The sequence below is a fragment of the Poecilia mexicana genome, unplaced genomic scaffold (genome assembly GCF_051168715.1).
Source record: "Poecilia mexicana isolate PSO_F unplaced genomic scaffold, ASM5116871v1 scaffold_22, whole genome shotgun sequence".
NCBI classification, from domain to species: Eukaryota; Metazoa; Chordata; class Actinopteri; order Cyprinodontiformes; family Poeciliidae; genus Poecilia; species Poecilia mexicana.
Genome location: NW_028263391.1, coordinates 16,905,155 through 16,931,262, shown reverse-complemented (window position 1 = coordinate 16,931,262; position 26,108 = coordinate 16,905,155). Strand labels below are relative to the sequence as shown.

At 39.6% G+C, this 26,108-nt stretch overlaps 2 protein-coding genes across 2 annotated transcripts; one reads left to right on the top strand and one right to left on the bottom strand.

Moving 5' to 3' along the window:
• Positions 1 to 140: 140 nt before the first annotated feature.
• actc1b (actin alpha cardiac muscle 1b) lies at positions 141 to 3,157 on the bottom strand. The gene is made up of 9 exons (XM_014982328.2): positions 3,122 to 3,157; positions 2,029 to 2,178; positions 1,803 to 1,931; positions 1,483 to 1,593; positions 1,313 to 1,397; positions 1,017 to 1,178; positions 740 to 931; positions 474 to 655; positions 141 to 383 (listed from the first exon to the last, which is right to left on the bottom strand). Exons 2-9 carry the CDS (start codon positions 2,155 to 2,157, stop codon positions 240 to 242), a joined length of 1,134 nt encoding a protein of 377 aa, XP_014837814.1. The 5' UTR covers positions 2,158 to 2,178; positions 3,122 to 3,157; the 3' UTR covers positions 141 to 239.
• A 2,141-nt stretch (positions 3,158 to 5,298) lies between these two features.
• eif2ak4 (eukaryotic translation initiation factor 2 alpha kinase 4) lies at positions 5,299 to 25,887 on the top strand. The gene is made up of 39 exons (XM_014982327.2): positions 5,299 to 5,753; positions 5,888 to 6,003; positions 6,510 to 6,612; positions 6,682 to 6,855; positions 7,148 to 7,228; positions 7,603 to 7,739; positions 7,813 to 7,913; positions 8,008 to 8,165; positions 8,398 to 8,936; positions 9,887 to 10,002; positions 10,622 to 10,776; positions 10,870 to 11,303; positions 11,417 to 11,489; positions 11,964 to 12,056; positions 12,626 to 12,748; positions 12,826 to 12,930; positions 13,003 to 13,066; positions 13,151 to 13,230; positions 13,338 to 13,439; positions 13,523 to 13,573; positions 13,666 to 13,902; positions 14,456 to 14,531; positions 14,808 to 14,929; positions 15,142 to 15,191; positions 15,740 to 15,908; positions 16,464 to 16,580; positions 16,891 to 16,956; positions 17,059 to 17,229; positions 17,317 to 17,451; positions 17,566 to 17,673; positions 18,002 to 18,130; positions 20,287 to 20,373; positions 20,565 to 20,677; positions 20,769 to 20,827; positions 20,954 to 21,051; positions 21,662 to 21,730; positions 22,712 to 22,756; positions 23,719 to 23,834; positions 25,523 to 25,887. The coding sequence occupies exons 1-39, from the start codon at positions 5,625 to 5,627 to the stop codon at positions 25,578 to 25,580; spliced, it is 4,959 nt and encodes a 1,652-aa protein (XP_014837813.2). The 5' UTR covers positions 5,299 to 5,624; the 3' UTR covers positions 25,581 to 25,887.
• The last annotated feature ends 221 nt before the right edge of the window (positions 25,888 to 26,108 follow it).

The window sequence follows — 26,108 nt, the reverse complement described above, 5'->3', positions numbered from 1 at the left end:
AAAAAAAATGCACAAAAACATTCATGTGGAATAAAGCACTGCATATTGTGCATCAGCAAAAAAAAAAGCCAGACTAATCCTGGTCCATTATTGTGTTTTGTTTCATGTTGGATTCTTGGCTAGTGATTGCATTGTTCAGGTACTTTTTCAAAGGCTTATCTTTATTACAACATTGCATAAACAGGTATATACAACACAAAGATGTACAAGTGTATGAATGGAAACAGGTGACTGCTGGTTTAGAAGCATTTCCTGTGGACAATAGAGGGGCCGGCTTCATCGTATTCCTGTTTGCTGATCCACATCTGCTGGAAAGTGGATAAGGAAGCCAGGATGGAGCCACCAATCCACACAGAGTACTTCCTCTCAGGTGGAGCAATGATCTAGGTAGGATATGAGCAAGTTTTGGTTTTTATGAAAGGTGGAATTCCACTATCAGAGTTTGGCAACTTGTAAACCTTTATATTTCTCACCTTGATTTTCATGGTGCTTGGGGCCAGGGCTGTGATCTCCTTCTGCATACGGTCAGCGATACCAGGATACATTGTAGTCCCACCAGACAGCACATTGTTGGCGTACAAGTCCTTACGGATGTCAATGTCACATTTCATGATGCTGTTATATGCAGTTTCATGAATTCCAGCAGACTCCATACCTATTGGAAAACAAGCAGATTTTAATTACTAAGGAAAATACTAGATTGAAGTAAAAAACATATATCAGGTGCATGTAAACTCACCAATAAAAGAAGGCTGGAAGAGTGTCTCTGGGCAACGGAAACGTTCATTACCAATGGTAATGACCTGACCATCTGGCAATTCATAGCTCTTTTCCAGCGAGGAAGAAGAGGCAGCAGTGGCCATCTCATTCTCAAAGTCAAGAGCCACATAGCACAGCTTCTCCTTAATGTCTCTCACAATCTCACGCTCAGCTAAGAGGTAAAAAGTTTGAGCAGTGAGGAAAAGACAATCAGCCTCTCTAACAAATGCATAAAACAACGCCTGATATCCCCCTACCAGTTGTGACAAAGGAGTAGCCACGCTCAGTCAGGATCTTCATCAGGTAGTCGGTCAAGTCACGACCAGCCAGATCAAGACGCATTATGGCATGTGGCAAAGCGTAACCCTCATAGATCGGGACGTTGTGGGTAACGCCGTCTCCAGAGTCCAGTACGATACCTTAAGCAAGACCAGAAAAGCAAGAGTTAGTGAAGCTTGTATCCTTCCAAGGATGATGGCAGTAAATTGTAGTTTTAATCAAGTAAAACTCACATCGTACAGAAATCCTGGAAAATAAGAAAAAAATTACTAACCAGTGGTACGACCTGAAGCATACAAGGAGAGCACAGCCTGGATGGCCACATACATGGCAGGAACATTGAAGGTCTCAAACATAATCTGAAAAGAAAAAGTGATCAGAATAAAAATAAGTCTCAACTTGAGGAATGCTGTGACTGAAATGTTTGGACAGAACTCCAGTCACCTGAGTCATCTTCTCCCTGTTGGCCTTGGGGTTCAGCGGGGCCTCAGTGAGGAGGGTAGGGTGTTCCTCTGGAGCTACACGCAGTTCATTGTAAAAAGTGTGATGCCAGATCTGACAGAAAGAAAAAGAAAAGCAGCTGACATGAAGTCAGGAACAACTGCTGGCTGGATAAACACCAGACTGGAAGGATGAAGTGAAATCTAAAAATAAAACCACTTGTTGTGATTGTGGCAGATGAGGTTGTAAATTCTAAAGACTGTAGAGTGTCAGCTGTTGTGAAGGATTTAAGAAAGTGTCTTTGTTAACACACACACAGCTACCTTCTCCATGTCATCCCAGTTGGTGATGATACCATGTTCAATAGGGTACTTCAGAGTCAGAATACCCCTTTTGCTCTGGGCCTCATCGCCCACATAGCTGTCCTTCTGACCCATGCCCACCATCACACCCTGAGAGGAAAGAAGAGATATGTTTTCACAATTATATCCAAGAACAGATTATTAATTAATGATTTTTTTTTTAAGATGGCCTTTATCTTCACTCTACCTGGTGGCGGGGTCTTCCAACGATGGAAGGGAAGACAGCTCTGGGAGCATCGTCTCCAGCGAATCCAGCCTTAACCAAGCCAGAGCCGTTGTCGCACACAAGCGCAGTAGTCTCATCATCGTCGCACATGATTACAGTTTATCTGGTGGTCTATAATTCCAATATGAAAGATTGAAACGAAACTGAAGGGGATGTTATTAAAAACAAAGCTGTTTCTATTCTATTAATACCATTGAGAAGAATTTGTCTAGTGTTGAAGTGTACCTTCATGCACATAAAACTACTACTCTTCTACTACTAACTACTACTCTGACCATTTGAGTGAATAAACTCAATACGAGTTGTTATAATTATTATGCACTGACTGTGCCTATGATACCTGCCAGTGCACTCTGATAACTGTAAGGTGTTGATAATTGCTAACACAACTCACATCAACAGAAGCAACCAATGAAGTGTTAATTAACGTGCTATTTTAGAACTAGATTAGTCATGAACCTCTGATAACATATCTCCCCAGCCACGGTAATCTCTGGAAGCTACTCAGGTTACACCAAAGAGGGGCATAAAAGAGAGACCTGAGATCTATTTTAGGTTCTGTGTGTGTGTCCCCCGCAAACACCCCTTTCCCGCCCCCCTCCACTGTGCTAAATGGAGTGAAACAAGTGACACATGGATCTCCAGCTATGCCAGGTCAGAAGTGGCTGGACTGTGACACTTTTGTCTTACTGCTTCACAACATGCCTCAGATGCCCATTACCTTCATTCACTTGAACCTTGAGATAATTCCTGATTATCCTCATATATATTCTGCACTATTCCAGGTATTTTAACCACATGAAGTTAGTGTTTACTTTCAAAAGGGCATTTTTAATAAAAGACAATAGCCTAAGGTATTTCAGCATCACTTTGCAATTCACCCCTAATAACCAGGAGTTTTAGTTTTAAATATATCTGCAATTCATTTGATTATTAATGAAGTCAATCATTACCTAATTAATTATTCAAACCTATAGAAGTGGACTAAAAACATCAGAATCTACCTTCAATTATTGTTTGAGAATCAGAAAGACAGTGTGTGCCATGTACTTACCAAGGTGCACTGGCAGACAGATGCTTCCACTGGGACGAGTTTTCATGGTATGGAGTATCCCTTATATAGCCCCCACAGTGGATCCAGGAATCAAGGGGGGTTGTACCCAGGCTTTAGACAAGCCCAAATAAGAACTTCCAGCACATCAGCAAGCCTCAGGAAAAGTGTCTTTAACTTATATGGATGGGCTTAGCTTTTCATAATAAAATCACAGAACCACTGGAATGTCTTAAACATTTAAAATGTGAAAAGAGTTAGGAGTCATTGGATTGCTATATGTGACACATTAAAAATCAATCAAGTGACTTTGAGCTTTGCTCTAATTGTATATGCATTATTATTTAAATAACAAAACTGACCTATTTAATAATCATATTTTAATTGCTATTTCAATGTGCATAAGACATAACCCCTCATGTATAACACCAAAAAAGCCCACTAATCGGACTCAGTAAATGCACCGTCACTGGTGTCTTGATAAGGCGATGAGAACATTGTATACGTCTGTAAATCATCCTGCTGGTGTGTGCGCTCAACCATCTCAGTGTGTGGAACAGCTGATGGTAACACCAGCTGGACTCTATGTGTCTTATCTGACAGTCTGAGTGGGGCTCATTTCTGATTGGCTCAGACGTTTCCTTGTAGGGTGATTGGAAGTGCCAGAGTCATTTATGAGCAGGCAGCGAGTTTGAAAAGAGCAGCTCCATATTTGTGAAACCCACAAGTTGAAAAATATTTTTGTGGTGTGTTCAGTGCCATATGAGGGAATATTGTCACTTGCAGGAAATATGCTAATATTTGAATTCTTAGTTAGAATACCATTATTCCATGGGTAAATGTTATAAAATATAGCAATTTATAATTATTACACATTTTCAGACCTGTGAAAGAAAGCATAGCATGTAAAATGCTAAGTTGTATCACGAATAAAGGAATGAAAGAGCATTCCTTTGTGCCACACTACTCACCATACAACACTATTTTTAACTTCGTGTCTACAGATAGGAGCAGGATGCTGCATTTTTTACTGACAGTTTAAATTGACTGGTTTGATGCATTAGCAACAGCGTTGCAAATAACTTGTGGTAAATTTTCTCTATGTAGAAAAAAAACCCAAACAAAAACATTCTTAGTACACTGACACAAAAAAATTACTAATGCTACCACTGTACACGGAAAAATGAACTAAAATAAAGGTTAAAAAATACATTGTGCAGTCATAACATAACAGCTCACAATCTCACATATGCACACTTCAAAAATTCAAATGCCTTAAAATGAGCTGATCCTATTATGTAGCATTGGGAAACTGGTATCAATACACAAAAGAGCCTATTTAAGTGATATCAAGGGTTTCCAGCAGAGGACAACGAGAGTACCTGAATCAATTAAATGTGCAACTGCTACAAAAATTATAATCTTCACATTATTGCACTTTTTAAATATGAAGAAGTTAACTTGCTAGAAAATGTAAAAAAAAAAAAGGTAACTTGTCGTTAATAGAAAGCTGCTCTATTTAATTACTGGGATTGCACAGCATAGCTGCTTTTATTAGTGCTTCTGTTTCTTTTCTTTTTTTTCTGAGCCTGTTCACACCCAGTTGGTTGTGGCAGATAGCCGCTCCCACTGAGCCAGGTTCTGCTCAAGGTTTCTTCCTGTTACAGGGAATTTTCTTTTCCACTGTGGTTACATGCATGCTTGGTATGAGGGACTGCTGCAAAGTCACAGTGTGAGTGATTGTTTATTGTCATCACAGGGGTGAATGTTTTACATCAATGAACTGAAGCAATCTGCAGGTTTTCTAAGACAGAAAACATGTTTTTAACCCGAAGTCTGAAAAATAATAATAACTTGACTGTATTGTTTAATAACTAAGATCAATTGACTTTGTTTTTATATATAAAGTATCCGGAGACAACGTGTTGTGAATTGGTTCTACATGCATAAACTTCATTGAACTTAACTGAATTGAACTGAATGACCTGGATAACAGAGAATTTAAACAAACATGTTTTATCTATTTTGTGCTTTTACCTTTTTCACACCAATTTGTTGAATATCTAAATGAAACTGTTTTGTTTTGATGTGTCCTAATAATAATTTTGTGAAATTACAATAAGTTTGTTTTATTTCATGTATATAAATTGACTCAATGGAAAAAACTCTCAGCATCAGAACCAAGTCATCACCGCCCTCTAGAGGTCATTTTTGGAAATGCCACGTGGTGACGTTTCACATGCGACACACATCTCGCAACAGGCATGCGCGAGTTGCAACGTTGTTATGGTCGCTCGTGGATAGTTTCAAACTGCAGATTACAGAGCAACGCAACTTAATTTCAATACTTTGTGCGTGTTAAGCTCTAAGGTTTGAGCTTACAGGGTATCGGAGAGCTGGAGGGCTTGCGGAGGGCATCTCGGTAGCGGGAGAGCTTCCTCTTTCTGACGCCTGGAAGTGAGAGAGAGGACTGGGGGGACTGCCATGTAGTTGTAGAGGCAGAAGAATGAGTAGTCAGCACACTCCTTCAGATGGGACAGACGACTACACAGTACAGCAGGAACATGAACTAGAAGCACTTGCTTCCATCTTTGGAGATGATTTCGAGGATTTGCGGAACCAGGATCCTTGGAAGGTATACCTGCATTAATTGTAGCTCACAGTGAGCACGATAATGAGTAAAACTTGAGATTAAACTTCTTTTAGGTTCAGTAGCCAACAGCACAATGCCTAATTTCAACTGTAAGTCAAATTTGACTTGATTTTCAGGTTAAAAGGCCTCCAGAGATGCACCTCTGCCTGCGGCCCAGTGGGCTGAATAATAGGCAGGAGTGTTACGTGACCGTGGACCTGCTGGTGAAATGCCCTCCCACTTACCCGGACGCGTGAGTACAGACCTGGGCTGCTTTTCAACCTTTTGCTACAAGGTGTTCACCAGTTTTGTGAAAACTACCTAAAAATGTGCAATTCTGAGTGTGAATAAGTATGGCATTTTGAAATGAGAACCCTCAGTGTGGGACATGACAGTAACAGAAGCAGTTCTAGTGCTTTTAATGATGAAAGTTCAGATATTGTTAGGCTAAAATGAAACCAGTAAACAAAAGCACAGTTATTGGAAACCATTTTTATCTTTACACATATTAGCAAAAACTTCAGAGAATATTTTTTATTTTTAACTGGATATTTTAATCCACCTCCAGTATTAAAGCAAGTTTTCTAGATTTTATCCTCATGGACTTGCATGATCGAGCAGAATGAGAACAGAAACAGAGATATCTTAGAGAGCAGTGAGCATCCCATGTGCCTGCTTGTGATTAACCTCAAAGAATTACAAAAATCCATTGTAGAGGTTGCATCATTAAAGGATAAAAATATCATGGGACACCAACAGGCCTCCAGTGCTGGAGCTGAAGAATGCCAAAGGTCTTTCAAATGAGAACCTCCAGAACCTCCAGAGTGAACTAACCAGGCTGGCAGCGGCGCGATGCGGGGAGGTGAGGATAAACCACACAGTTGCATATGGTACGCTAATTTCTGGTCATTAACTTGTCTCACTCTGCCAGGTGATGATTTACGAGCTAGCAGACTACATCCAAGGCTTCCTGAGTGAGCACAACAAGCCTCCGCCGCGGTCCTTTCATGAAGAGATGCTGAAGAACCAGAGGAGGCAGGAGGAGAAAAGGGCCCTGGAGGAGAAACGGAGGATGGACCAGCAGCGCAAGCAGGAAGAGGAAACGGTGAGGAGACATTCTTACGTTATTGCTGTTATGTAAGGTGGTGCTCTAATGTGATTCGTCTGCCATTTTTTTTGTTTTGGTAAATCCAAAATACTAAGCTTTAAAAATTTGTTTTATTCAGTTCTTTCCTTTTTTAAGTTGACTTTTTTGTGCATTTCAATCAAAACCATTAAGCACTTGTCCCCTAAATATGAGCCATAAAATCTGAATCTGGTTGCATATTTAAGATATTGCACTTTATTTACAGCATTTAATATCCATTATATTGAGTGTTTCATATTTATCTTTGTAGAAAAAAGAGATCATGGCTGTAATCCAAAAGAGAGAAGAGGAGAAACGAGAGGAAAAGAAAAGAAAAGAAATGGCCAAACAGGTATTTATCAGTTATTGTCATAGAAACACAGTAAAACATGAAGATCTTGGATCACAAAATCTTATGAAAGACACAAGAACAGAAGCTTTCACATCCTTGTGAAAAAACTGCTTCACTTCATTGTTGCTTGCAAGGCAGACAAAAATACCAGTTAGCTTTTTTAGATATCAAAAATGTGAACAATCACGATATAGAGAGTAAAGGAGCACTATTAATTGATTTTATCCAGCAATGCGTAGCATGTTTGTTAATGTCATCTTACTATACTTGTTACTTTACAAAAAGCATGAAAGCAAATTGGTGAGATATTCTCTTAAAAAAAATCTAAAAATATTACTCATCGTCCCTAATATATATATATTTTTAATTTACAGGAGCGACTTGAGAGCATGGAGCAAACTTCGTCTGTGTTGGGGAATCCACCCAGCCCCAGTGGACTAACTACTGAACTGACTGAAGCCAAGAAAGCTGTTATTAACCGTCGTCGCACTACCTCTAATACATGCCACAGGTATACCACCCTCACAAACACTGCCATATCCTCAACATTACTGCAGTAATGCCTGAATTATGTTTGTTTCTAGACGCGACACAGTGAATGAAGACAGCCACCGCACACAGGAGCTGCTTCGCTTCAGCAGCAGCGTTTTTGGAGAACTTGCTGTCCACAAAGGGAAAATGTTAGGTGAGACCTGGCAGACTTGGTACAAAGGCCTTTCTGCTATTTTGTAAATATTGCCTGTTAGTCATGAGAGAATCTGAGTGTTTGTTTCTGACAGGTGAGAGCGAGCGACTTGGGCGGAGCGTTTACTGCGGTTTTGAAGCGAACTCTGGAGAATTTTCTGTGATCTACGAGTGGTCTCTGCGCTGGAGCAAGAAGATGGGCAAATTCTTCACCAGCCAGGAGAAAGGAAAACTTGAGGGCTGTAAAAAGCAGGCAAGTGGACGGGCAGCTGTTGTTTAGTGTTTGGTGTGTTGTGTTTTAATTTCCTATTTAAGTACTTTGCAATTTTTGTCTTGAAAGGTGAAAATAATCAAGGTAATTTGCATGGATGTCCTGATCAAGACGTTCGGTCTAGGAACCCTGCAAATAGCCTCAGACTGCTGGTCCAACTTGGGTTAGCTTAAAACTTTTAACCGGAAACCCTTTGTTGTTAAATTTCTTTCAGATTCATGCTGCAGAGAATGAGTTTAACTCCCTCCTGCGACTCGATCATCCAAACTTGGTGCATTATACGGCGCTGTGCTCCACTGAAAAGGAGGAATGCATCGTGGTGAACCTGCTGGTGGAGCATGTGCCTGGGATCAACCTAAACCAAAGCCTGACCAGCGGGACCCCAGTTCCTCTGGATAAACTCTGCCATTACACGGCTCAGCTAGTTTCCGCCCTCAACTACCTTCACTCCAACTCTGTGGTCCACAAACAGCTGGGCGCCTCCAGCGTGCTGGTAGACTCTGAGGGGAACATTAGAGTGACAGACTACAGCTTGTCAAAAAGGTTTGCCGATATCTGCAAAGAAGACATTTTTGAACAAGCCCGGGTCCGTTTTTCCGAGGATACAGCATTGCCGACAAAAACCGGGAAGAAGGGGGATGTGTGGAACCTGGGGCTGATGCTGCTGGCTCTGAGTCAGGGTAAAGAGGTGAAGGAGTATCCGGTTACTGTACCAAGCAGCCTGCCTGCTGATTTTCAGGATTTCCTCCATAAGTATGTATGAATTAGCACGTCACCACTTTCTTGCACTAGTATTTTACGACAGATCCTTTTGGTACTTTTCTTTTTTTTCTTTTGAATTTGTTTCTTAACAGTTTCAGGATATTAATTATTAATACATTGCATTTCCCAAAAAGTCACCACCTGCATTTTTCATTAGGTTTTAAGAAAGAAAATATTTGGTAACACTTTATTTGAAGGGGGGTGAATAAGACTGTCGTGACACTTTCATAAACATGACATAACACCTGTCATGAACATGAATAAGTCTTCATGAATATTTATGACTGTTGTCATAAAGCGTCATTCGGTAAATTATGACACTATTAATACAAAGTTGACATTATTCAAAATGTCTTTGTTATGACAACTTGACATTAACCAATAAATCATTAATGTTTAAACTTTACCTTTAATAACATAAAGGTATCTAATTTTTAAAGTGCAATCAGTAATACTTTTATAACAAATTTATATCAGTAATGATTTCTTGGTTAATGTCAAGTTGTCATAACAAAGACATTTTGAATAATGTCAACTTTGTATTAATAGTGTCATAATTTACCGAATGATGCTTTATGACAACAGTCATAAATATTCATGAAGGCTTATTCATGTTCATGACAGGTGTTATGTCATGTTTATGACAGTGTCATGACAGTCTTATTCACCCCCCTTCAAATAAAGTGTTACCAAATATTTTCAAAAATCATTGTGTTGTCTGGCAGATGAAAGGCTATCAATGAAACAATAAGCAATTTATCTCCCCAAACAATGGAATTATTATTTTCTCTATTGTAACAATGGTAGTAGCAAGATAAATATAAACGTTTAATGTGTTTTCACATTGTAGTTAATAAAAAAAATAAAATAAAGCAGGTTTAGTAGTGTGTGAATAATTTTTTATTATGGTACCTGACAGCCACTGTTTTTATTGGCTTTAGATGCATCTGCCTGAATGATGCTGACCGCTGGATAACTCAGCAGCTTTTGGACCACTCTTTCCTCAAGCCCCCTTCACCTAAAAACCTTCCTCAGTACCAGGACACCTGTCCAGAAGGTGAGTTGACAAAATTGCTCCAAACTGGAGAACATTAAGTTAAGCAAAATTGACTTTTCAGTTGTGATGTTTTAGTTTTATTTTCTGCTTGTCAATTTATTCTGTTGCGTTATTGTCTTTGTACAGCACTTTGGTGCAGTTTTAACCTGTTTTTAAAAGCGCTATATAAATAAACTTTACATTGATTTTGCTAGATTAAGTAAATTTTTAACAAAACATTCTATATAGGCATGGTGCAATAAGAGTTGGTCCACTTTAATGTGGAATGTTTTCTGCTCTGTATGTCTGATTTTGGAGTGTTAGACTGATGGACTGGTTTGGGTTTTGGAAGATTCTCGTGTCACCAGTTTTACAAATTGGGTTTAACTTCCAGCTCTCCAATGGTCATGTGATATGAATCATGACCACAGAATATGAAATGGACCAAATTTAGTTTTATGAGCTCCTTTCTAATAACATTTTGTTCTTTTATGTTGTAACGGTTCGAATTTAGGTTGTTTTTTGAAGAAGTAAATATAAAGTCGTTTTTTACTAAGACATTTCCAAAGCACTTTTGGTGATTGTTGAGCATTTAACATTTGCAAGTAAAGCTTTAACATAAAAAACATTTCTTCTCCAGATCTGGCAGTGGACTTTGGGTCAACCGTTGTTCCCCGGAGTCACATTTTCGATGCTCCGTTCAGCTCAGGGATGCAGAGGCAGTTTTCTCGCTACTTTGATGAGTTTGAGGAGCTTCAGCTTCTGGGAAAAGGGGCCTTTGGAGCTGTAATTAAGGTAAACACGTTTTTTTTTTTTTTCCCCTAAATTGAAATTAAAAGATCTTTATCACCACAATTAAAACTCTGTTTAAACTGTTTTTCTACCTAGGTTCAAAACAAGTTGGATGGTTGTTACTATGCCGTGAAGCGAATCCAGGTCAATCCAGCCAGTAAGCAGTTCAGGCGCATCAAAGGGGAGGTGACTCTACTTTCCCGCCTGAACCATGAGAACATTGTTCGCTATTACAACGCCTGGATCGAGCGGCACGAGTTGCCCTCTATGGGAGTGCTGAGCAGCAGCGACAGCTCGGAGCCTCAGAGCACGCACGACAAACATCCCCAGGCACGCGACCCGCCGCGGCGCCTCAACGAGCTCGGCCTGCCTGACAACGTGGAGGACCTCGCCCCGCCTCCGGCCGTGTCGAGCTCTGTGGAGTGGTCCACCTCCATCGAGAGGTCCTCCAGTGCCAAGTGCAGCGGGCACCAGTCGAGTGATGAAGACGAAGACGATTATGAGGATGATGTATTTGGTGCATCGTTTTTGTAAGTTTTTTTTTTTTTTTTTTTTCAATTTGCTTTGAATTTTTTGGGACAAAATTTTTACACATTCCAAATTTTTCCTGTCCGTTTTTTGTTGTTGTTTTGTTTCTATTCAGACCGTCAGACAGCGACTCGAGGAGTGACATCATCTTCGACAATGGGGATGACAGCACAGAAGACATATCACAAGTCTGAACATTTTCTACATGTTTATTTATTTATCTTTATTACCGTGTCGGTGTAGTTTATTTAATACTTTAATGAAATTGTGGGTAGTTGATGATTGCGATTTTGTGATAATTATGTAAAAGCCCAACTTGGGTTGAGAGTTCACAATAAGCAGTAGCTGTAAACCTTCGGAACGGTACATCAGCTTTATTCTTTGGAACAATGTCAAACTATGTGGTCCCAATTAAAATAAATGGTAAATTACGTAAACTTATGTAACACTTTTCTATTCATATAGAGCACCTTTAAGGCTTTTACACCTGACATTCACCCAAACACACTCTAAAATGCACACATATTGATGCACTTGGAGTTAAACGCCACAATATTATCACTGCCAGATTTTTGAACTAATAAGCCCCAGTAAATTGTATTCTGCTTTTGCATTGGTAATTTCAGGCTGGAGCTGTAAACATATTGTGTATATATTTACAGATGGAGCCAAGGAAAAGGCCGACAGCAACCGACACAACTGAGAGCTCAGATTCTGATCGGCATCCTTCTATAGCGCATTACTTGTACATACAGGTAAGCGGCAAGTTTCTGATCTACTTTCCCTACTGAACTCTTTGACTTTTGTTGTGAATGTTTTGCGTTCAAAAAATCAAAACAAGCTTGTTTTAAACATAAAAAAAAATCTCTATTTGTTCTCAAATTATAACCATATCTTTAGTCTTAATGCTTGTGTGTGCTCCGGTGGCCAAGCAATTACATTTCATTCCCAATTTCACTCATGTTTTTTTGTGCAGTGACAATAAATTAAGTCTAAGACTTACTATAGTTTTAGCTTGATTAAAGTTCATTTTAAATTTATGTAGTGAAAATAAGAATCTTATTAAGATTGAATGTTAAGATTGTTCTTTAACTTTGCTCTTTTATTTGTTATTTTTTGCGTTTTTATTTTTGTCATTCATTTTTCAGTTTCAGACACTTTGCTGCTTGAATTTTTATGTCTTCATCCTCATAATTGTCATCAGTTGTGTTTCTTTAGCTCTTCAGTTCTGATGATAATCTGATGTAAAGCACCTTGTGTTGGCATTTTAATATTAAGTGCATTATGAATAAATATTGATTGATTCATGGGTTTTTTGTGACAGATGGAATACTGTGAAAAAAGCACTTTAAGAGACACAATAGATCAAAGTCTATACCTGGACAGGAATCGGTTATGGAGGCTGTTCAGGGAGATCCTGGACGGTCTTGCTTACATCCATGAGCAGGTTTGCAATCTAAATACACTGTAATGTAAATATTAAATCAATATTTTCAGTCATTTACGATCTTTGATCTCTTTTAGGGCATGATTCATCGGGACTTGAAGCCTGTGAATATCTTCCTGGATTCCCAGGACCATGTAAAAATCGGAGACTTCGGTCTGGCAACAGATCATCCTGCTAATGTGGTATGTTGTGGAGACTAACCGAAAGTGTGTAATATTAGTCATGGTTTGAGCTTTACATTTTCTTTCAAACAGGCAGCAGGTAAATTTGAACTGGAGGACAGCGGCTCAGCTGCGATGCCCAAACCAGACCCTTCAGGTGGAGTTTTGACACACTAAATAAGTCTTTAGTTCTGATAACTATGGAGGTTGAGTCCCATCCCTGACACTTTACTGCCTTTAGGTAACATGACAGGAATGGTTGGAACAGCCCTTTATGTCAGTCCAGAGGTCCAAGGAAACACCAAGGCCACATATAACCAGGTAAGAAACTCAAATTCACTTTTCTGGCCAAAACCAGAATAATTCAGTCATATTTTGTTTCTTACATCTTAATGTTGACTTCAATATTTATTTATTTTTTTCCACAGAAAGTTGATCTGTTTAGTCTGGGCATCATTCTCTTTGAGATGTCCTACAGGCCGTTTGTGACGGGTGCAGAGCGGATCTCCGTCCTGAGCCAGCTACGGACGGTGCGTCACGAGAAACGATTTGAGCTAAATGCTTTTATCTAAACCTGACTTCTAATTCATTTCTACCTCTTTAAACACTGCAGGAGTCGATTTCCTTCCCAGGAGACTTTCCTGAACACGAACAAGGAACACTGGTGAGAACTGAACCACAAAATGTGATACAATTCTCTGTCCTCCACACTTTGAAGCTGCACTCTAACAGTGTGGTGCCGTTCTCCATTGTTAGAGGAAGGTAATAGAGTGGCTGCTGAAGCATGACCCGGCCCTTCGGCCCACCGCCCAGGAGTTACTGAAGAGCGAACTGCTGCCGCCGCCTCAGATGGAGGAGTCAGAGCTTCATGAGGTGTTGCAGCACACCATGGCTAATATCAACGGCAAGGCTTACCGCACCATGGTGGGGCAGCTGTTTTCCCAAAACACCACACCAGTCATGGATTATGCTTATGACATGGACATGCACAAGGTACTGTTTTCATCTGTGCTTCATACACTCTGTGTCCTTTAGCATTTTGGGAAACCTCATTTATGACAGTGTAAGCGTCTGTTGTCATGTGACTCTGTCCAGTTGGCTAACTATGAGATTTATCACCTAACTTGCAAATTCATAAAACTTGGAATATAAAAAAGGTTTATTTCAAAACCTTTTTGTGTAAGTGAATTATATTTGAAGAAGTAAATGTTTCTTCAACATTTATTTCTTCATAAATAACTAGGCCAAATAACCTAAAAGCGAGTTATTTGTTATCTTTTAAATGTATAAAAGTGTAATTTTTACTTACCCGGTAAGTTAATTAATTTTAAATTTGAACAGAAACCTCAAATATAAAAGCTGGAGCAAATCTTTTTTTTCCCTTCTAGTTCATTTCCCCCTCTATACCTGGAGATGTCACTGCAGACTCATTACTTTCACTGTTCTCCCATTTTTTTTCTCCCTACTCTAACAGGCACACAGGAACTTTTTTTTACATGTCGTAATGACTCCTCTAACAGAGGTTGTTTGTTTGCTCTCCCTTCAGGGCAACTTCAACTTCAGCAGCTCCAAATTGCAGCAACATGTGTATGAAAGCATCACCAGAATCTTTAAGAAGCACGGTAAGCTTCTTGTGTGCGTGCTCACATGTGTGCATGTGAACATCAGTCGGTGTTTACTCATCATCCTGAAGTGCTTGCACCCCTTGACCTGCTGTTGGTCTGTTTTGAAGACCCCAACATCTGGTTCAGTGTGAGGCAGCTAAACAATAGGTTCACTGTCAGGGGGCACAGATTCTGTGCATGTGTTTGTGTTGCTTTCCATCCTCAAGCTGTGCTCTTTGTGTCTGCTTGCATGGTCTCTTTGAGTGTTATCTCATAGATGTAATGTGTCCTCAGGTGCAGTGCGTCTTCACACGCCATTGCTCCTCCCCAGAAACAGGAAGTTGTGTGATAGCAGCGAGCTGGCCTGCTTTATGGACCACAGTGGAATGCTGGTCACACTGCCCCATGACCTTCGTGTGAGTTCTACAAACATAGCACACACACTCATGAATGTGTGGTTCAAATGCAAATGCACACGGTTGGAGGGGAGCGATCAGCAGCAGCTTCAGGAAACCCTGAGGACCAAATGTCGGGTCCACACTGTGATTGATTACAGCTATGTATTCTCTGACTTTACTGTCATTATTACTGCACAAAGTGTGTCAACCCCTTTTTTTTTCCACTTCAGATGGGGTTTGCACGATTTGTGGCCCGCAACAATATAACACAACTGAAGAGGTAAAGTTGGTAATTAGTTTTAAAGCTAAACATGTCTTGATATCTTGATATCCAAAGGGATGTTTTATATAAGAGATGTTATATGTGTATATAATTATATATATATTTATTGTATTTAAGAAAACAAAAGAAACCCTGATCATTTTATCTCACAACTAGATGTGATGATTCAGATATTTTTTTCTGAATCAGTATATTCATCAAAACTGAGAACTCATTTTCAGTCTATATGTTCATCTGTAAGTGCTTCTGTGTTAGTGGACATATGCAGTGTTGCATAATCTTGTTAGATTCAAGATTCTATTAAAGAACCTGCACAACATATTTTCTGTCGTTTTTTTTATGAAGGAAAAATCAGAAATCTTTATTGACCTGAAAAAGCCTAATTGGTGCATTTGTATGTTTAACTGTGTAGGTTAAAAGGTGAAGTATGTTGGTCATTGAAGTTATTGTTAATTTTACTCAAAACCTAATAAAAGTGTGGCTTTTAAAGACTGAATTCTCATCCTGAGTGGCAGCAAAGTCTCTGAGTGTCCGTTTCTGTCCAGGTACTGCATTGAACGTGTGTTCCGACCCAGAAAGCTGGACCGTGCTCACCCGAGGGAGCTTCTGGAGTGCACGTTTGACATCGTCACACCCGTCACCAACAGCCTGCTCCCGGACGCTGAGACCATTTACACCGTCTCTGAAATAGTCCAGGAGTTTCCTGCTCTTCAGGTTATTTCCACATTTACTGCTTGTATTGTTTCCATCCTGTTTTCTCCTCCGGTTTGCTGCTTTCAGATTGAACATTTAGTTTATGCGTCATTCTGTCGTTCTTGTATGTCCTCCTACAAAAATGCCATCAGCTCTGCTTCAGCTTGTGCTTTTTCCTCCTCACTTCCCATTCACATTCCTAACATACCAAAATGTGTGAAAGCATGACTGATTAACATTGTATTTATTGTTTATGTAGTAAATCTACTATGCGTAACTTTGTCCGCTTCCTTCCCTCCCAGTCCATTTCCTGTCTGCATCCATCGCCGCGCTGCGTCAGTCTCCAGTCGCGGCTCTTTTTCCACACCTTATAAACTCAGACATCCTTGTGTCTAGCCTCTATTACATCCCTCATGCATCCTGTTTCTGATCCTCGGCACTGTCCCGGTCTTTGTGTGAAAGCTTTAAAGAATGTTTGCAGCCGGACACAACAGTTATTATTCACCGAGGTGCTCGTTGTGTGAAGATGGACTGTAATTGCAGCTGAGAGGGTTAAAGGTGTGTTTGTGTTTGCAGGAGAGGAACTATAACATCTACTTGAACCACACCAGCTTACTGAAGGCCATCCTGCTCCACAGTGGCGTCCCGGAGGACAAACTGAGCCAGGCGTCCAGCATACTCTGTGATGCTAGGGTTGGTCCCACTTATATTACACACGAGGTTACACGTATGAAACAATATGGTGGAAACTAACTAGAGAGCTGAATCGTCTGTTTAGTATGTTAAATAAATAATGCAATTTGAATACAAAAGCTGCTTCTAATTCTCTAATTTCTATTTTGTTATACAAATAATGACATGTTGTATGTTCATCCTATGATATATTGACTTAATTTCAGATATAGTTAGATTTATTGGTGCTAAAATTCAAAATATTTAAATTAAAATGTGTTTTTGTTCCCTGTAATTATTGTAAAATAACTTTATTACACATTTGCTGCAGAATGAAAAGCTGACCAGAGGTGAGGTTGAGGCAAAGTTCTGCAACTTTTCCCTTTCAACCAACACTGTAAGTGTTCACTTGGTGCCTTCAAATATGTTCAGCTTTGAAGGGACATTTTTCCATATCAAGCACGGACGAGCCAAAACTCTCCTTGTGTTGTGTTTTCAGCTTCAAACACTGTACAAGTACATAGAGCAGAAGGGCAGTCTGCAAGAGCTGGCACCGCTGCTCACATCGCTCACCAAACAGAAGACAGCTGTCACTCAGCTGGCCAAGCAGGGCCTCAAGGACCTGGAGGAGCTCACCATCCTCCTGAAAAGACTGGGTGTTAAACTAAGGGTAATTTTGAGTTTTAAAGCGGAAAAAAAAAAATCATTAGCTTTCTATGTTTTCTTGTTTCTTAATGCAGGTTTTTCTACTTTATAGGTTGTTGTTAACTTAGGTTTGGTGTACAAGGTGCAGCATCACTCTGGAGTCATCTTCCAGTTTGTGGCGTTTATCAAGAAACGAAAGCGAACTGCACCAGACATCATAGCTGCTGGAGGTCGCTATGATCACCTGGTAGGTTTTAGAGTCAACCACCAGCATTTCAAATCCAAAATCGTGACACAACACATGAGTCAGTGTTGTTGATGTGTCCCACTTATTTTGTCTTTTTTAAATGTTTCTGTTTAGATCCTGGAAGTCCGAGGACCAGCTTCCACTGCGCCGGTCCCCAACGCAGTGGGGGCCAGAATTGCTCTGGACAAAGTCTATGCTGCCATGGCCAATATGGAGGAGCCAGTGAGAGAGACAGACACACTTATAAACACAGAAATCTGACATTCCTAATTATTGTAATGGAGGAGCAGCAGGCAGAGTTTCATATTTAATGACACCTTTTTGCAGCCGTCGGCTGCCATAGTGCCACTTTTAGAAACGCGTTAATAACTATGATCATTGCACATCATCACTCCCTGGAGTTATTTAAGGGGGCACAGCAATTTATCTCTATTTTATATTCAAAAAGGGAAACTTGGTAATTTATGTCTTATTTTAACTCCTAATATTTGTCTTCTTTTTTTTGTTTTTGCTGTAATTAGTAATTAATTATATTTGTTCTTTGCTTTAGCCGTTTGTGAGTTCCTGCGATGTCCTGGTGGTCCCAGTGGGACATTCCTCAATGTCCAAAGCCATTAGTGTTGTCCAGAAGCTGTGGAGCTCAGGCGTTTCTGCAGACTTCGCCTACGATGTGTCACAGGTCAGCAGGCTGACTTTATTGTGTATGACAGATATAACAAATAAGCAATAAAATGTAATGAAATTTGTATTGAACAAAAATGCGATTGGAAACTTTCCATCCCAGCAGGCCCACCCCAGCATGTTTCTGAATGTAGTCCCACTAAAAAAATATTTCCTTCTGTAGATTCTCGAGTTTTTTTGTATTGATTGTATGGCCTTTACGAGATTCTAAAATGATTTTAGTAACACCTACTATCATACCATGTATTAATGATAAAACTAAATCGGAAAGGTTGTGAGAAAGAAGAACTGTCTAAAAAGTCTTGATGCATACACAATATGCAAGCTTTCTTTTTTCCCCATGAATGTACAACCACACCAGCTTTTCAGGTGTTTTGTTCTTAGTATTGTTGGTGCTTGCTTATTATGGCCATGTCAAGCAATGTAAGTCTATGATTTGATACTATTGTCAGAAATATGCTTCACTTTACCACCAAATTGCTTAGCAGTTTAGCCAAATACCACATGAGCGTAAAATATTTTTATAGGCAGCCAGACCATTGCAGGATATAATACCCCTGCAATCCTTCTCCCCATATCCTGTCCGTCTCTCTGCTGCACCAATCCAATAAAAGCAAAAATGCTGAGAAAGACACGGAAAAGCAATGCATGTCAAAAAGAATTCTGGTAACGAAAGCACAAGTAATAACACAGAAAATTCCATTAAAGCAAACTCTTAAATATATGCTATTCTTTCTGTTTAGGCCTGCGATTTCACCTTGCTGTCTCAAAAAATATTTAATGATTACCAACTAAGCCTTTATATACCCAAACTCAAACCTACATTTGTTTTTTTTTGTTTGTTTGTTTGTATTTTTGGTTAAACTTAGTTTGCTGACATGCAACAATCTCTTCCTGCCTACAGAGGGCAACACCTGACTTACTGGAGGAAGTTGCTGCTTTTATCCTCAGCTGTATGTTTATGGTGGCATTTGTCAGAAAATAGGAAAACTCAAATGACACAGAGTTGTTTAGCTAACTGACCGACTCTGCCGGTGTTTTATCAGAACCACTTTTAAGAAAGTGCCCTCGAGTTCTGATTTGCAATAATTTGACTGAATTTGGAAGTTTATGAAGGTGTTCGTAGTAAGGACCAGGAGTTCTGGTGCCATGCTTCTGTCACAATCTTTGTTTGACAAACAACCTGCCAGCCACCACCCAATACCAGCATTTTAATCCTTCCTCTACGCAGTATAACCTATTGTTGTCTAAACTTTCCATCAGTGCAGTTAATATGTGCTTTAAATGTTCTCATTGTCTTTTGTAGTGGCGCGTCAGTATCCCGAAGCATTTAGGAAAGTCTGACTCTTGCTTAAAACAATTATATTGCCAATTACAGTGTTTCTTGTTGATTATGCATGAACCAGAAAAACAAGCTTTTAGGAATACTTTTTTGTAGACTTCTCAGGCATAAATCCCCTCTTGCTAGACCTGTTAATGCCGCTCATGTGGTTGCATATTAACAGAAATAATCCACAGCTTTTATCCATGCTCTGGTGATGGTTTCACTCTTTATTTGCCTAATATGGCAAACCCGCCTCTGTGGTGTCAGCTAAGGCCCTTCAGGCGATAACTTACCTTTGACATAATGCAGTCAGATAGAGGTGAGAAAAGGCGAAACATAAAAGTTACACCATGACAAGGGAAATAGCTTAGAAAATGAAATCTATCATAAGACCGCTAAAAAACATTCATATAGAAATATCTGCCAACTGAAGAGAAAGTTTGTTTACTGTTTACAGTGTATGCACTCTGTACTTATTTGGGGCTTGTTTTGCATAAATTGCCGCATAGAGCTGACCAGCCTTGGACACAACATTGTGAAAATCGCTACAGCAGAATTCACATCGTGAGGTTTTGATTCTGCAATTATGTTGCATTTCCTTCTTGAATCAAGATTCTTGCTTTCTTATTCTGTAGTAGTTCTTGTCCTTGGTTTTGAGAGCTGTAAGCTGTCTGAGGGGTGTAGTTCTTAGACGTTCAAGACTCACACAGGCCAGCGTTGTTGAGTACCAACAGTGAAAGCTCTGTCACATTTTATTTTGGACATTTTAAACTGAGATGTTCCTTTTACAGCGAGTAAAAATGTATCTTTTTGTCACTTTGCATGTTCAGTCTCAGGAGACGCTGCTGGAGCACTGCAGACTGGCAGGCATTTCGTGCATGGTACTTGTTTCTGACAAAGATGGAAACTATGTGAAGGTAAATCAACAAAATGCTCTGGATCTTCTTTTGTTGTTTTGTTTTTTCTGACATCTAAGGTGTATTGTGGTTTGAGAATACCACCGTTTGCATGTGTTTTCTGCAGAAAGCATTAGTCTTGAAGATAACTGTGCACGAAATACCTGAATGTTTCTGAATGGCAGTATGTTAGAAGAATTCTGTGTTCCCAGGTGAAATCCTTTGAGAAAGACAGGCAGTCCGAGAAGAGAATTCCAGAGTGGGACTTGGTGGACCACATCATTCAGAAATGCCGGACCAAAATATTTGACGAGAGAAGCATCAGGTAAGGAAATCTGTGTAACGTGCAGCTCAGATTGCTCAAAAAGATTTATGAGGTTTTCCATCTCATGAATTCTCTTCTTGTTCCGCTGCAGAGAAATGACTGAGAGCATAAGCCTCCAGAACCCTAAAGGATCACAGCTTAACAACACTGGTACTGAGAAGCCTCAACGGTCTTACAGCACCGTGACACAAACCGCTTTCTGTCTTCATACAGTTGGGCTGTAACTTCGATAAAAGTCCTCTAATAACATGGTAAATGTGGGAAAACTGTTTTCAGGCTCTTTGGAGCAACATGGCAGCAGCACCAACATGAACGTCAATGTCATCAGCCCAGAGAAAGTTTCCGCAAGTGCAAGAAGACGATATGAGACTCAGGTTATTAATACACAAACAACACCTTCTGTCACTTTATCTACCAAATCAATTTCTGAATGTTTTAACATTTTAGATAAACATATCTAAGATGTCTATTTTAGAGATGCACCGATCAATCTTTTTGTGGCCAATTTCAGATCATTAGTTTTGTACACCTCGAAATTACAATTTTAGCCAATCCTGATTTCTTATTGAAGAATAATAAGAATCAAAGAATTCTTATTGAAGAATAATATCTATCAAAAGCAGACCAACATTTAGGAATGTTGGTCTTTTTTGCATCTCTACAAGTCTAACAAAAAAGTAAAACCCTTATGCAGACGAAAACTAAAATGCATTTCATTCATGTTCATAGCTGAAATGCATAGCTGTGACTATGTTTCCCTAATGAAAAGCTGCTTCATAGCTTTTCATTTGGTTGTTTCTGTGAGAGAGCACTTTTCTAGTTAAGAAAATATTTCCTGTAGCTCAAAGCCATCCCGGAAGTTTGTTTAGAAAAAGATTCTATGTGGGAAATATTTTTTTTCTAGCTATTTTATTTTCACGGGAAGAGCTATTATTTGCTTTTTCTTTTCTATTATGTATGCCCTATTTGTTTCCCTTTCTTCAGATTCAGACCAGATTGCAGAATCTGGGGAGCAATTTGCAGAACAAGAGCAACGACATCGAGGTCCTTGCAGTAAGTCCACCGTTTCTTTAGTCTGTTGTTTTCTCTCCCAGCTTATCTGCTCAATTCATGTGTGAAATCACAGAACAGGGAAAGGGTTTTTGATGGCTAAAACAACAAACATCATTGAGAGTAGCGCCCTTTTATAGTCACGCTTCGATCCCCCTCTGTGGGAGAGATGGCTGTGAATCCATTCCAGTAGCCGCAGAACAATACACACCGCAGAGAAGGCAGCTTGCCTAACTTTGTCGGACGTGGGGGGTTGGGTGTAAATGGCTGCCATATTGAGTTTATTTACAGTCATATTGCAGATTAGGGCCCGATATCCATGGATAAACCTTCCCGCTTGCCTTAATTATAATGGAGCTCCGTATTTCAGAAACATGCCTGAGCCTTGTTTGAATCTAAACTGCATCTCTATTGCAGTACTAAACAGGAGCTGGTGAAACATAACAGACTTAATGAGTTTGATGCTGTGAGCAGCTCTGAGTCTCTGTAGCTGCATATTAACAGGGCTCCTCAGCAGCAGAAACTAAAATATATATTATTAGTATTTCAAAATTTTATATTCCTTTTTTTTTGTGATGCAAAAGATCAGATAAAGTCATTACAATTAAGTGAACAGACATAGAAACTAAATGTGATGTGTGAAAAACAAAATCATCACCAGTCTTCACCCACCTCTCCATTTAGCCATTCTTTGTAGTTACAGCGTGGTCTGAACTTTTATATTTCTACTCTGAGAGCATGTCCAAATGCGTAGAGGACTCTGGAAAAATGCAGAATATGGTTAAACATGTGGGGACCCTGAGCCTAATTGTCCACCTGTCAGTCTGGAATGCAGCAGAATGAATCCATGAGCCATTAGGCCTCTTTGCACAATAACCGTATCGGTCTAAATATGTAATGCATTGTGTTCTGCGGAGTTCGATGTTTACTTAGAGTGTGAGATAAGGCTCTGTTTTGAAACTTCTCTTGTTTTTCATCCCGCAGGTGGACCTGCAGAAGGAAACGCTGATAAACTTCCTGTCTCTGGAGGTGGGTTCCCTACTAGCTTCATCAAAAGCACAGAGCAGTTCATAAAATTCTTGGATCCCAGTGAGGGCTGTGAAGGGAGGGTGGGGAAGGAAAGAACGGCCAGTAAAGGTCCAACATCCCAGACAGGAAAAGGGAATCCCGTCTCCTTCCTTTGCAGTCGTGTCCCACGAGGAGCAAAGCGAGGAAACTCCCTTGGATGTTTCCATGGACGAAAGAAAAAAAAAAAAAAGTCTAATTTGGCAAACATAGGTGACCGGCATGTGCTGCATTTAACAAAACACACCGTTAGGAGGTGTTTATATTCACATTCCAAACTCCTTACTGGGACTTTTTGCTCATAAAGTTTCAGTTTCCCTTCCACGAAGTCTAATTATAAAGTGAAGAAACACAGAGAAGGTTAGGAAATGCTCCTAAAACAGTGGTCATATAAGCAAAAGCCTGACCCAGTCACTCATACAGACTTTCCTTTTCTGCACGTGTTGAAGGCAACAGGTTGGGTGCACATGGTGTTTGTTGGCGATGGCTGTCTCCATATGGATAATTAGCTCAAGCCAAACAAAAAAACCTCATTCAAATCTTCAAACGTATGATGACGACTTAAAATAAGGAGCATATGATACACCGCACCTTGGAAAAGTCTATTTCTTGAATTTTTCGATAAGCAAGAACCGTATGTATGTAAACTATCAGGACTTCATTTGATGGAACAATTGGATGTTGTGAAGTGGAAGAAAATCTGAAAATTTTTGCATCTCCTCTCTGCCTCCTGCTCCACACCCCTCGAAACTTCCCCCACAAAAAAAAATCATCCCTCTTATGACTTCAGTTACAGCTTTAATCCTTTTTCTGAGTTTGTTTTTGTTCAGTTTGTGTGTCTGTTCTGGTTGACAATGATTCTTCAGTCTTTATTATTATTCAGATCAGGTGGTTTTCAAGTTTGCTTTCTATGTTTCTATTTCCAGTTTGACAGTGAAGAACAGTTCAACAGCAGCGTCAAGACTCTGCTGTCCCGTCTCCCAAAGCAGCGCTACCTGAAGTCCATCTGTGATGAGATCCACCATTTTAAGATTGTGAAAAGGTGAGCTGCCAGTTTTAGTCCATAATAGTTTCAAACAGAACTAAAAATGTCCAAAAAGTTGTTTTTTGACTCTCTCACTTAGTATTTGTGGATATAGCAATCTCTTGCAAAGAAAATTATCCTTTTTGATCTCCCTTTAATTTTCTGAGGAAGAAGAAATCTTCCTTTTTTACCAATCATACCTTCATAATTTTAACTCAATTTCCTTTTTTTTTTTTTTAACTAATCAATCATTTTTATCCAATTTTCAGTGGTACATACAAACTCACTAAAATGTTTCCCCAAATAATCAGTTACATGATTTTTCTGTTTCCCACATGTCATTTCACCCTAAAAAAATTGCTTTAAGTTCATGCTACTCTTAAGGTTGTTGGACAGGAAGATAAAATAACTCTTCCTTCGTTTAGCTCAGAAATCAATTCAACCAACTTGTCGGTGTTTATGCTCACCAACATAAACATCTTTGTAGCACTGGAATTTCTTGTCAGTAGGAGGATGCTGATTAGCTTATTTTTAATTAAAAAGGTTTTTAGGCTTTCTAGTACTAGAATTTCATCATATATGTTCTTAAATACATGCATAAAAAATTAAAACATAAAAAAACAAGCCAAAACTAAGCAGGTAAATAGGTTAAATGATGATTTAAAAAAAAAAAAAAAACAAAAAAAAACATTAAAACCTCCTTTGTAGGCAACTGCCACTCCCTGACACCAGGTGTGACGGTGACAGCCAGAGCTTCAAAGAGCGCTGTTAGACAGATAACCACCACCTTGAAGAACACTAAATCCCCCGTTGATCCTGTTTCCTGAGGTGAAATCTGGAAACGGATTCGCCTTGTTTGGTCTTCTGGCGTCTGGATCATAACACCTCAGCTGTCCGACGCAGGCCAGCTCCCCAGAGCCAGTTTCATGAATGAGACGGCAACAGGAACAAAAAAAAAAAAATCAAAGCCTCTCCAACACAGTTGGTTTCAATTTCCCATCTCTGCTTTGTGTTTGCGTTGCTGTTTAGGGGGAAGCACAAGGCCTCACCGATAAACCGGGCCACAGAGCCAGAGACGATGTATACATTTTGCATCTGCTCTTTATCCTTTCGTGTGCATGTTTTCGTTGAATGTGAGGGACAGGCAGCTGAGGCCAGATGAGCGGGGTAAAGGGTTTTCACAGCAGTCACCTTGCTGCAGCAGAATCATAAACTAAACTTATCTTGGACGGGTTTGAAGGCAGTGACCTTTTCTATGAGTCAGAAACCTGCATCTTCACTGCTGTTTCAACTCGCCCACGGTCATTCTGGCGGCTCTGAAAGGCTGTTCTTAGACAGTTAAAATAATTATTATAGGTGAGGGGCTTTTCTTTTAGCTGAGGTTATTTTCTGCCTTCCTCCTTTACTTAGTTCATATTGGATTTATTTATTTAGCTTGGTAACTTCACAAGTAAGTTTTATGACTCATAAAAATGATGTTTTGTTCAAATATACTGCGACTTGCAAGGTTCTGTCTCTTTTGAGATGTGCTCCTGGCAGAGTTACATCCTCTTGCTAAACAGGACTTACTACTTAATAAAGTTCCCGGAAAACCTCCTGGCTAAATTTCATTGTTCTGATTTTGAAATGTTCCATTTGGATGTCGAGTGTACGTTTTTTTTTTCTCCCCCTTCTCAATATAACAAACACATGTTGTCCTTTTTCAGGGTGGCTGTGGTGGTCTTGTACAGCTATAAAGATGATTACTACAAGATCCTTTTGTGAGAATCAAGGACTGCATTTCATCCTTAGACCTGCAGGATCTGCTCAAAGATTGGACAGATTTTCCATTTGGGGCAAAAATACAAGCCCCAAAGACACAAGGGACTCTTCTTTTATCATGTTTAATAGTTCTTTAGCTCCAAACTCTGAACATTTCCCAAAAACCTTTCGGTGTTTTCAGGCAGAAACAAGAGGTTTAATGGACTTTGTTGCCTTAATACATGCTGTAGATTTTGGAAGGAAAAGGGCTACTTGTTGCAGATTATGTGTCATGAGTAAAAGGTGGAGGGAATAAAAGTTATTTTCCCACGCTTTGACTTTGGTTTTTGTTTTTTTTTTTGTTTCTGTGTCCAGAGCATAAACAGACATCATCCATGGTGAACATTCTGAACGTCACGTTTTACCTCAAAAGTTGTTTGGGGATGTTTTTGAGTCCTTTGAAATCTGTTTATATATTGTTATGCAAACAAAAAATATATGAGCGTAGTTAAATTCATCCATTCATCAATCCATTCAATCCCTTATGGGAAA